Source organism: Ailuropoda melanoleuca, chromosome 8 (genome assembly GCF_002007445.2).
Source record: "Ailuropoda melanoleuca isolate Jingjing chromosome 8, ASM200744v2, whole genome shotgun sequence".
Lineage (NCBI taxonomy): Eukaryota > Metazoa > Chordata > Mammalia > Carnivora > Ursidae > Ailuropoda > Ailuropoda melanoleuca.
In genome coordinates, this window is record NC_048225.1 from 75,648,099 (window position 1) to 75,660,291 (window position 12,193).

The 12,193-nt window shown below is 50.5% G+C and overlaps 1 protein-coding gene across 2 annotated transcripts; it reads left to right on the forward strand.

Annotated features, from left to right (window-relative positions):
* The first annotated feature begins 3,742 nt into the window (after positions 1-3,742).
* Positions 3,743-7,918, forward strand: MYOCOS (myocilin opposite strand). 2 transcript variants are annotated; one of them, XM_034667728.1, is made up of 3 exons: positions 3,743-3,862; positions 4,788-4,934; positions 7,465-7,918. In XM_034667728.1, exons 2-3 carry the CDS (start codon positions 4,840-4,842, stop codon positions 7,586-7,588), a joined length of 219 nt encoding a protein of 72 aa, XP_034523619.1. In that variant the 5' UTR covers positions 3,743-3,862; positions 4,788-4,839; the 3' UTR covers positions 7,589-7,918. The 2 variants fall into 2 exon arrangements, with proteins under 2 accessions (XP_034523619.1, XP_034523618.1); XM_034667727.1 differs by lacking the exons at positions 3,743-3,862; positions 4,788-4,934 and adding exons at positions 5,245-5,467; positions 6,014-6,128.
* The last annotated feature ends 4,275 nt before the right edge of the window (positions 7,919-12,193 follow it).

The following is a 12,193-nucleotide window of genomic DNA, read 5'->3' on the forward strand; positions in this document are numbered from 1 at the left end:
TTCCCGCAGGCCCCGTGTTAGAATACTGCGAGCCTGCAAGTACATCCATTCCAATTACATACTCAACACGTATGAATGGAACACCTGGGCAAGTCGTGGACCCCGTGGACTCCCTGAGTTAGACCTGGACCTGGACTTTCTATTCCCCCCAGCTCTAACAGAGGGACCATGTTGACCCTTCGAATATCAGCATCAGGCTGAATCCTGTGTCCAAAGTTCTTCACAGTGTGTGTCCCCAAGTGTATGGCTACTTGAGTAAATGGCCCCGGGTCCCTATGGGCAGTCATTACCATGGTTTTACAGGGTCCTTCCTCTACCTGATTTCTTTTAGTCGGTGGGTTCCAGGTCCAGAACCTGAACAAGAGGCGGTGAGTTTTTGTCGAGGGGGCTGCCATCGATCATTGCTCGTAGAAGCATCCACCACGGATGTGCTTGTAGAAACCGAGCGATATTTGTTGACTGTTCACCATTCCTAGGAATCACCCAGCTGCCGCTCAGATCTTGCTGCTCGTTACGTAATTTTACCCACCTGTTTCTGATTGTGGCACACTGTCAGCTGACCTCTTATTTTATTACCTGTTTTGCTCGCTGCTCTGTGTGGCCAATTCCAATAATAGCATCTCGCACTGTCAGCCCTGGCCTCCAGAGGACAGCCACCCCTGAGCTTCGCGATGATGCTGCCACCCTTTTGTGCAGTCCTTACTGTGTCCCTTTGGTAAAGTGAGTATCCTGCAGGCTCGCCCACAGAGCATACTCAACTGGTGAGTTTTCTGCCCTTATACAGTCTATCCAGTCTAGAATGACCATGTCTCTACTCCTTTTGTTCCCTTCCTCCATCTGTTCTAGAATTTCTACTTTATTTAATGTGGGCCATCCCTTACTCCCCACTTCCCAGAGCCATCATGGGAGCAGGCAAAGATGACGTCTAGGTTTGAGGCTCAAGCAGCCGAAAGGATGGGGCTGCCATTAAAAGAAATGGGGAAGACAGTTGGTGGGATACATTCGAAGGAGTTGATTAGAGTTCAGTCTTGGACATGTCATGCGTAAATGGTTATTAGTTAAATGGAGATGTCAAGTAGGCAGTTGATGTCTGGAGTCCAGGGGACACATCTGGACTGGGGAGACAGAGGGATGTCATCATCCTAGGGATGATATTTAAATGATGCAACTAAATGAGATCAGCAAGGAAATGGGTATAGAGAACAGAAGAGATTCAAGGACTGAGCCTAGGATGCTCTCATGTTAAGATGAGGAAGATGAGAAGAAACAAGCAAAAGGAATGGAGGCAGTAACCAGGGAGGTTGGAGCAGGGGAAGCATGGTGTCCTGGAAAGTCAAGGAAGAAAATGTCTCAAGAAGGAGGGAGGGATTTATGGTTTCCAATGCCACTGGAGTGGGTTTGATGGAGCATGAAGGGAGGGAATTGGAGACAGCAGATATAGACAACTCTTCTCCAAGAGATTTTTGCTTGTTTGTTTTGTGGTGGGACACAGTGGGTTCAAGATGGGAGAAATAACATATCTGTACACTGTTGGGAAAGAGCCAATGGAGAGGGGAAAGTTGATGTTTAGGAGGGGAGGACTGCTGAGCAAAGACCTTGACTGGGTGAGGAAGGATGGGGTCTGATGCCTGAGTGCGAGGGTGACTTCGGAAAAAAGTTCAGAGGGCCAGCGGCTCACTGTAGGTGCGGGAGAGGAGGCAAAGCATACGGGGAGAGGTGCTTTGTGGGTTCTTACCACTGCTTCAGTGTCCCACGCTGAGTGAGGATCAGGAAGAAGTGTTGGAGGTTTGAGACGAGAGGTTTCTAGGCCTGGGACAAGCTCCCACTGGAAGTTTGCAGTCATGACTTTAAAGTGAGACCAGTAGCCAGGCTGTGTTTCTCTCTAGACACACAGCTGCAGGGTGTGTGGGGGCCTCAGGTCGGCAATCAGCCGAGCAATTGAGAAGACTTAGGAGTGGGCCAGGGAGCTGAGCAGGGCCAGGGACCGCGATCTCACATTAGTGCTGCTTATCCTAGGGTCTACAAACATCATACGGGGTTTGTAAGGGTCGTGGCGATCAAGGCTGAGTCACAGTCACGGTAGAGGGCTGGAGCCATGTGCTTCTGTTGTCACAGGGATGGTGAAGGAATGGAGTCCCCAGACTCTCCAGGTCCCAGTACAGTCACCCATCCCGTTCTTCCGAGAGGATTCCTGTCCCTCTTCTGCCACATGGCCCCACACAGCAGATCCTGTCACTGAGATCACTTCCCTCTGTGTGCCAAGAATTTCACCAAGAGAGCCTAGTGGAAGGTTCGCTGCCCCTATTTCAAATCATGTTGGTAGTGGTATATTTGCCTGTTGTTTCTAGACAACACATGTTCTCATTTTATCTACCCACCCATGTGTTTTGTGAGTGGACCAACATGGTTGTTAAGTTTATAAACTTTGATGCCGGGCAGACGACATTTCGAATCCCAGCTTTGCAAGCAGCAGTTCCTTCCAATGGGGTTCTGCTGTGGTCAGTGTGAAGAAAGACCCTCTTCCTGCCAGACTGCTTCTTACCCATCTGGACTGGAAACTTTGGGTTTGGGTGTCAGGATTCAGAAAGGTGTCTTAGATAAGTATGGACCACCCAAAAGGATACCTAGTGTGGGAGGCAGAGACTGTGGTAAATCGCTTTAGATGTATCTGCATGACATCAAACTTCCCACGCGTTCCTATCTAAAGCTGAAACGTTTCCCAAAGCCCCTGTGTCAAAACAGCAGCAAACAAACACAAAACAGACCGTTTTAAGACATCAATAGAGTCGCTGTGTCCCTTCTGGAGTTGACGTGCACTTGTTGCTTCTGACATTCAAACACCCTGCAGGAATTTGTTCACACTGAGAAAACCCTGCACAGCTTAGAGACCTGGGGAATCATACGGCTGAAGGAAACAGATGGGGACACAATGCTGCCGCAGACTCTGACTCAGGATAAGTCAGTGTTGGGCTCCCCCTCGGATCTCAACACCTGCCAGGCTCCGGGGTGGGAGGGAAGGGAAAATGGAGCTCGTGCTTTCAAAAGGTGTATTTGTGAGGAGGAGGCTTCCATTCCTGCGTTATATGTGGGACAATCTATGCACACGCATTGATTCATATTCATCCTGGGGCTAAATAGATTTATTCATTTATATATATCCTGGTGCAGATATTTACGTATTTTAAAATGGAGGGGGAAGGTAAAAATGAGGGACTCTTGCCAATATTTTCTCACGCATCACCACTGCCCCAGGAGAAAATATTACTCCCCTTTTACAGGTAAGAAAACCAAGGCTCACAGGTGTTAAATCACTTACGCAAGATCACTCAGCTCAAAAGCGAGAGTCTTGAAATCCGTGCCTTCCGTTCCGAAGCCAAGGCGCCTGCCACCTCAGCAGACGTGCTGTGAATCACCCCAAGACGGTCCTGGGAGCAGGGGTGCACATGAATTCACTCTTGGAACGGTGGCCATTAGGTCACACACCAGGATGTCACACTTCCCAGCGTCTCAGGCAGGGCTTCCTCGTCGCCCGTGTGGCAGAGCGCCCTTGCCCCGCTCTGCACGCAAGACCCATCTTCATCTGGCGATTCCTCATCAGGTCACGTCTGCGGGGAAGATCTGCGTCAGCTGCTGTCTTCAAGGGGCAAATCAACCCCATTAACGCCAGTTCCCGAGAGAGCCTGACTACACGGGGATAAAAGAAGCCGCAGGAGTTGACGGTGGTGGCGTTCTGGTCTTTTGCTTCTCTGCGGAGAGGGTGTAGCCGACATGCGGGTCCAGAGTCTATAACGGGCATTCCTTCCCGAGACCATGAGCTGAAGTGTGGAAGGGGTCCCCAACTGAGCTGAGCGGGGATCAAGAGGTAAATCAGTCGGGCGTCTTCCTAAGAACCAACTTTTCCAGCCAGAAGATCAGGCTGGGGAGCTCGGGCCCTCGCATTCATGCCACAGGGTCACCTCGAGAGTGTGACGGGGGTCCAGGAGTGGAGTCGCCTCGCCTGCTCCTTGGGGATGGCTCGTCGCCGGGGCAGAACTGGAGGGTGGCTCAGCTCTGCAGTGGAGTCCTGGCAGCCAGGCAGGCCTAGGTTCCCATTCCAGCTCTATGCCCCCGGGCTCGTCCTCCACGACTCAGTTTCTCCGTTCATTTAGGGGGGGTCCTAGAACCCTCTTTTGCATAGTTCCTGTCGTTCTCCAATAAGAGAACATCGAAGGCCCTCTCCGGGGAGCCAGCACTAAATGGGCGGCAGCTGTGACCTTTGTGGTCAGTGTCAAGTCCCCAGTGTCTCTGCCACGTGCACATCTGAATGCGTAGCCTTGTCAGCCCCAGCTTGGCCCATGGCCCTTTCCTGTTCTTTATTTTTTTTTTTAATTTATTTGTTTTTGTTACTATGTTCAATTAGCCAGCATATAGCTTCTGTTCTTTAGAGGGTAAGCGCTCCGGGAAGAAAGCCCCGCACGTGTCAGTGATGTCAAACGGCCCTGGGAGCGGGGAGGGCTCCAGGGGAGTAGCACCTGTTAGAGGGAAAGCAGCACGGAACGGGGCCCAGCTGTGCAACCTGGGGAGAGAGCCATCACCTCTCTGGGCCTCCATTTCCCCAGCTTTTATCTAGGGGTCATCGTAACTGCCCTCGATTTTGAAGAACTATCTGCCTTGGGGGAGTGTGGGGGTGGGGGTGGGGTTGTAAGGAGGTCCCCCTGGGAACGTGGCAGCCCACGTGCCCTGCAGGCCATGCTGTGCTGGATCCATGTCTGCCCCCTGAAGTCTGTTTACTGGTGTTTGTATTTTAGATTCATAGGTGTCCGTGAACCCAAATTCCTTGAGTCCTCTGAGCGCAAGGCCATGGCTCAGAAGAACCCCACGGTCAAAGGCAATAACCTGCCCTATGGAGACCTGGCCTCGGAGGTGACCAGGCGCAGAGTCACCATGGCCACCAGGTACTTGAGAGCTCTCTGGCGCACTGGGTCACAGGGGTGGGGCGGGAGCGTAAGCGCTGATCCCCACCAGACGCCCAAAACCGCAGGAAACACTGGTCTGCGTAAACGTGCTCAAATGTGTTCATCCGTTGCTTCAAGGCAGATTTTAGGGATGAGAAACTGCTTTCTCACCCACGACGGGAAACAGATTTATGTGGTCTTTCAACAGGCGATGATAAGGGTGCTGGGATGGACTTCGGATCAGTGGCTCTTCACTTGGGGGGTGGGGATCGCTTGGGTCATTGGATGGAAGTGGTGGTGACCCTCCTGGTATAAAAATGCATGACTCTGGGGACAGCCTGGACTCCCTGCAGCTTGTCCTCGTTCCCAACTAGGCCGTAAGCTCCCCGCAGGCAGGAGCTTTCCCTCTCCTTCACCACTGCAGGCCTGGAGCCCAATGCAGGGCCGGCCGGCCTTTGGAAGCGATGCTGACGGTGCGTCTGGTCGGTCTGGTCCCGAGGAGAGGCTTTGCAGCAGCAGCACCTGTGGGCCAGGTCGGAGCTCTGAACCCCCACTGCCTGACGCCTTCCCTGATGATGGGGTTAGCAGATAAAATACAGGGGCCCTGGTGCAATTTGAATTTTAAATAACAAAAAGGTTTTATGGCCTAAGGACATCTGTGCAATGTTAGAGTAAAAAATCAGTTGTTGTTGATCCAAAATTCAAATTTCACTGGGCACCCTGTCTTTTGATTTGCTAACCCCTATGAGCCCATGATGGCCTCAGAGGAGTGCCCTGTCCTCTCTCTGGTCTGAGATCCTCAGACCTATTCGGGGCCCAAGACCTCTGCTACAAAAAGATGCAGAAAGAAACGATTAGGACTCCGATTTCTATGAAGACCGAGCGCAACTAGAGCTGGCGTCCGGCTAGCTGAAGCTCCTTTGTTGTGTGTCCGTCAGGCGGTCAGGTGTCCAGTCCGAGGCTTTCCTGTGGGGGGATTGGAGCTACAAGCTGGAGGAAGTCGGCGGGGGCGGGGGGCGTGGCTTCTTCCCTCACTTGCGGCAAATGCCAATATGTTGCAATTTACTTGTGTCGGTTAGTGGATTTACAAGTTCTGTTATCTGGTCTCAATGAATGGAACCCTCAAAATAGACAAGCAGCCGAACGAAATTTCTGCCAAGAAACCTGGCTTGAAATCTTTCTAATAGCGCACATGTAAGTAAACAACAAAAATTGGCAGAACGGACACTTTTGGTTTTCTTTGTAGGTACAGTATGAATGGAAGAGTAATGGCTTTATTAACACTGATATGTAGTTGGCCAAAAACTAAAAATTATTGATTTGAAATATGGACCTCCATCCAGTATTACTCACAATATTTCTTGACCTTAGAGTTTGCGGGGATGTGTGACATTTGCGAATTGATTTAAAAAAAAAAAAAAAGAAAAAAGAAAAAACCTTAGGTACAATTTCTTACTATAGATATGGGGTGTTGGAAACCTTCACTGACAGGGTTACATGGCAAATTTGACAGCCCTGGTTGATCTCATGAGAGTGGGCTGTGTCTCTGGGGGGCTGTGGTCGCTGCCCCAGCACCTGCTGAAAAAGGAAGAGCTTCCACACTCTGAAGCCTTCCCTAACCGGCCCGTCACCTCCTATCCCTCCAGCAAAGTTAGGGGTCAGCTCTGACTGGGATGTGCGGTGGTGAACTTGTGCTCAGGAGATCGGGGTTCTGCCTTTTACTAGCCTTGAGCGTGACCCGGGTCAATCACCTTCTCTCTCAGCCTCCTGGGCTGAGAAGCTTATCATGAGGTGTGGCTGAGAATCTGCAGGTCAGAAGTTTCTAGCTCCAGGTTCCTGACTCTTCAAGCACTTGACAGGCTGGTCCTCTCCTTTTGAGGACGGGGTTAGCCCAGCCCTGAGGAGGATGGGAACACCCTGGTAGACCCCAGAGAAGGGTAGGATAGCCTGCAGGCTTGAAGGAACGCAGGGGTGATGTTAGGCAGAAAGGACAGGCAAAGTGAACGTAAGGCCAAATTGGCCAGCGGCGCCTGGGTGGCTCAGTCGGCTGAGCAACCAACTCTTGGTTTCAGCTCAGGTCATTATCTCAGGGTCATGAGATTGATCCCCCTATTGGGCTTGGGATTCTCCCTCTCCTCACCCTCTGCCTCTCCAACCCCCAAATAAATATTTTTTTTTAAAAAGGCTGAACTGGCCAGAGAATGGCTGGAATGCCAACAGAACCTGGAGAGTGAGCCTGGGCTCAGCTGAAATTACAGAGCGCGGGCTGGTGGGGCTGGACCCACGGGGCCAGTGGATGAGAGGAGACGGCTGAGCTCTGGGAAGAGGTGACTGACAGGTGAAGCGTGAACAGAGCCCGTCTCCCTTTCGCCAGCTGACAGTTCCATAAGCCTGGGTAGATGAGTCAGGAAGGATGTCCTTCAACATGCTGAGTGGTTCACTTTAGGTCTTGGGATCTGGGGCTTTCTTTTTCTTTTTTTTAAGAATCCTATGTGTATTCAAAAAACACTCACTGTGCCTTTCCTCCCAGAGAAGAGAGATTTACCAAGAAAAGTGATGAAGCCAGAGAGATTCCCTCCGCCCTGGATTTGGAGAAAGTCCCTGCAGAGACCCCAGCCCCTCCTCCCTCGCCCGTCGAAGACAACAGCGTCTAAGTGCACTTACAGCACTCTGGCGAAGTTGGGGGTGTCTTTGAAGACTGTCTTGGAACATCTTTGTTCTTTCTTTCCTGTTTTGCTTCTCTCACGATCATGGCTGAGCGGTGTTTATCCTCACTAACGCACTTAGAGCAATCTTTGGTTTTTTAAGTCAAGTCTCTGACGCACGTCCACATCTGATCTTTAATTTTGTCATTCTATAGATGCGGTCAATTGTATTTGAATTTTAAAAAAAAGATGAGGGGCGCCTGGGTGGCACAGCAGTTGGGTGTCGGCCTTTGGCTCAGGGCGTGATCCGGCGTTATGAGATCGAGCCCCACATCAGGCTCCTCCGCTATGAGCCTGCTTCTTCCTCTCCCACTCCCCCTGCTTGTGTTCCCTCTTTCGCTGGCTGTGTCTATCTCTGTCGAATAAATAAATAAAATCTTTAAAAAATAAATAAATAAATAAATAAAAATAAATAAATAAATAAAAAGATGAGGCTTCAATATTTGTTATTAAATCGGGATGAATGAAAATCCAGGAATCTGTGACTTTAAAGATTTGAGTTCCAGAGAACCATGAGATACTTGGGTTTTCAAAACTCAGCCTGGGACACTACAGCTTTATGGCCTCATGAGCTAGTTTATCCTCTCCGCCAGCGCCGGGCTGACTGTGTTCACGTTCATGGACAGAATCTCCAAGGTGTGCTTCCAGGAGGCTTAAGTGCGTTTCTAACTCTGCAGCAGAAGCCCAACCTGAAAAGCGCCAAGTGCAGAGTGGGAGAGAAGTCTGTTGCTCAGATCCCATGTTCGAGACTCTGCACTCACCCCAAAGCACTTCTAAGGACGTCTGGGGCGCTTCTGAGCAGTTTGAAGCCATCAAAATGTGATCACCTGGCTCAGGTCATGATCTCAGGGTCCTGGGATCGAGCCCTACATCAGGCTCTCTGCTCAGCAGGGAGTCTGCTTCTCCTGCTCTCTCTCTCTGTCAAATTAATAAATAAAACCTTTAAAAATAAAATTCTTTTAAAAATGTGATCATTCAAATCCACATACAGGAAATATCCTGAGGTGCTGTCTTTTATTTCATCCACTTCATAGGGTCCTTGTGGGTGTCCTCTCTCCAAGCCTGCCCTTAGAAATGTACTTGGGTCCCCCTACACACATAGTGGGCTGTGCCTTTGATCAGCTCAGCTTCCTTGCAGCAGCATGGGGCAGGGGAGGGGGGAGCATGCATGGAGTGACTGTCCTCGCCAGCTCGGCGTTGCACATCCTCACGACCTCCTCTTCGGTCAGATAACGAAACAAACCTACACTGTTCAGAGGGTAGCTACCAGCCACATGTGGCTACTTAAATTTAAATTCATTAAAATTAGATACAATTCAGTTCTTCAGTTCGCTAGCTGCATTTCAAATACTCAGTAGCTTATGGGGCTAGTGGCCACCATATCGGATGTTGCTGATATGGAACATGACTGACATTACAGAAAGTTCTATTCGTGCTGGAACAGAGAGGTTAAGTGACTTGTCTAAGGTCAAACAGCATGTAAAGATTAGAATCCAGGAGGGCAAAAGCGAGAAAGACTAAGCCTTGTGGTATTTTATTTCCAGTTCTTTCTCTTTCTTTTCTTTTCTTTCTTTCTTTCTTTCTTTCTTTCTTTCTTTCTTTCTTTCTTTCTTTCTCTCTCTCTCTTTCTTTCTTTCTTTCCTTTCTTTTCTTTCTTTTCTTTCCAGATTTTATTTTTAAGTAATCTCTACACCCAATGTGGCGCTCAAACTCACAACCATGAGATCAAGAGTTGCATGCTCCTCCAATGGAGCCAACCGGGTGCCCCTGCCCAAGCGACATTTGAATGTAGAAGTCAAGGGTGCAAATAAATATATGAATCTGGAGTTTCAGAGTAAGGTGTGGGCTGGAGGTATAAATTTGGGGGTTATCAACATAGATGCGGGATTCAGAGCTATGATGCTAGGTGAGACCGTGAAAGGTAAAAAGGAGACCATTGAGCCCTGAAACACTTTAATCTTAAGAGATCGAGGCTAGGGATGCCTGGGTGACTCAGTCGGTTAAGCGTCTGCCTTTGGCTCAGGTTGTGAACTCAGGGTCCTGGGATGGAGCCCCACATCGGGCTCCCTGCTCACCAGAGAGTCTCCCTCTCTCTGCCCTTCCCCTTGCTCATCCTCTCTCTTTCTCTCTCTCTTAAATAAATAAATGCAATCTTAAAAAAAAAAAGAGGTTGAAGGTATGTGATCGTGAGTTTTGTGTGTCAAATTGGCCCCAGGGGTGCCCAGGTGAAATGTTGTTTATGGGTGTGATGTGAGGGTGTCTCCAGATGAGATTAGTCTTTGAATCCATGGACTCAGTAAAGTAGACTGCCTTCCCCAGCGTGGGGCCTGAATAGAGCAAAAAGCTAGAGGAAGGAGGAATTCGCCCCCTCTGCCTCCCTCTTGCCTGCTGGAGCCGGAACACGTGTCTTCCCTGCCCCTGCACTGGGGTTTACGCCGTCAGCTCCCCCAGTTCTCAAGCCCTCGGACTTGGACTGAATTTCTCCACCAGACTCCTGGGTCTCCGGCTTGCAGAAGGCAGATCGTGGGACTTCTCAGCTTCCACCATTGGCACGAGCCAATTCTCATACTACATCCCTTTTCATATCTATATCTCCATCTCTTTCTGGTTCTGTTTCTCTGGAGAACCCTGACTAACACAGGCTGAACGGAGGAAACAGCTCGAGAAACCAGAAGGAGCCATCAGTGACGTAGGGGGAGCCTCAGATCCTGGAAGCTAAGTGCAGAAAGATCTCCTTCTTCCCTCCTTCGTTCCTCCTTTGTTCACTCTCTTCTTCCATCCCAAAGCCAGACGCAGGAGCTGATAGAGGGAAAGAACAGGAGCCATGGGCTGGTCTGTGTGAGGATTCGCCTCACCAGCGTGTGAGCTGTGACGGCCTGTCTCCTCACCCAAAGCTGTCTCCTCATCTTCCACTTTTCACTCGAGCACCTGGCGGCTACAGGGGCTCAGAAGGGTGAATGAGCTCATGCATATTCCTACTTCTGGGTTTTCTTGTCTTTAAGAGTCTGCTATTATTGTGGTGCTGTGGTGATATCCAGTTGGTACTGACTGAATGGTGTCCCCCCACCCCAAAATTCGTGTGTCAAAGGTTTAACCACTAGTACCTCAGAAGGTGACTGTCTTTGGAGACAGGATCTTAAAAGAAGCAATTTCAGTAAAATTGGGTCACAGGGGGTGGGCCCTAATCCAATTTGACTGCTGTTCTTAACAAAGGGGAAATTAGGGCACAAAGGCACATAGAAGAAGCACCTTGTGGAGATTCAGGGAGAAGGCAGCCACCTCCAAGCCAGGAAGGGAGGCCTCAGAAGACACAACCCTGCCGACACCTCGATCTCAGACTTTCAGCCTCCAGAACTGGGAGAGAATAAGTTTCCACTGTTTAGCCACTCCATCCGTGGCCCTTCGTTACGGTGGCCCAAGCAGACGCATACACCTGTGGAGAGACATCTCACCCAGCTCCTGCTCACGCTTGGCACGCGTAGCCTCTGTGAGGACAGACTCAGTGGGAAGAAAAGTTACATTCTGGGTTTTGCTTTCCGAAGTATACTCTATAGAACTCATGATAGACAGACTTGTCTTTAAAGTCAGGGTTTTGACGTTTAAGTGCTGGTTCTCTTGGAAACCAAAACACTGAGCCCTGGTCCCGTGAACAAGATTTGAGAAGAAAACAGGAAAAGGGCTCGACCGTGGCATCCCTGCAGTCTGTATAATGTCTGCGGGAAGCCAGGAAAAAGGAGAGAAAGAGAGCTTCGATTCTAGAGAGGTCTTGTCAGGCCTTTACGTCGCAGACGGTTTGGGGCATGAGATGGCAGAGGAGACTGGTTCCTGCTTCCAGGTAAATCCTGTGTGGGTGGCAAAGTTCTAAGGGAAGTGGCCCCCACACCAGCAGAGGAGCAGAAGGGACCCAGAGGCAGATCTAGGAGAGAGGGCCTGGCACCCTGAGTTTCCTCTGGTGCACGTGAGCGCCTGAGGGGACACAGAGCAGGCTGGGGAAAACAGCAGCCTGCTGGAGCTGGCCTCCAGGACGCGGAGGTCACACGCCGAGCCGAGTCAGCGGCAAATGCTGGAGGCCACGCTGGTGACCAACGGCAGGTGCGAGAAGAATCTCTGCCTGATGCCTGTCCCTCCTGGGCCGAGGGCCCTGGCTGCTGAGGAGCACACATGCCACCCGGAGGAGCACGGGGCAGCGGAGAAACCTGAACAGACTGAAAACACGCTAAGGGGACAGAGTCCACGCTGGATGGGAAGGTAGTGTTCTACCGCCAGGGACAACGGCACCTCAAGTTAGCAAGTAAGTTCAGTTACTAAAAACCAGTGGTGTCTGGGCTGCTCACCTGGGGTTGTAGTTTATGGAACTCACGCCCACGACAAACAGTAAGAAGCAACACGGAGCCAGGGGGAAGAAGAGGCTGAGCTGGGGAAAGAGACGATGGTTTGGGAAGGACCAAGAACACCAGGAGATGGGGGTGCGGAAGGCTGGATTCTAATGTTGGCCTGGCGTCATCCTGGGCAGCACCTCAAACCCAGGTGCAGGCCTCTCTCTCTCTCTCTCTC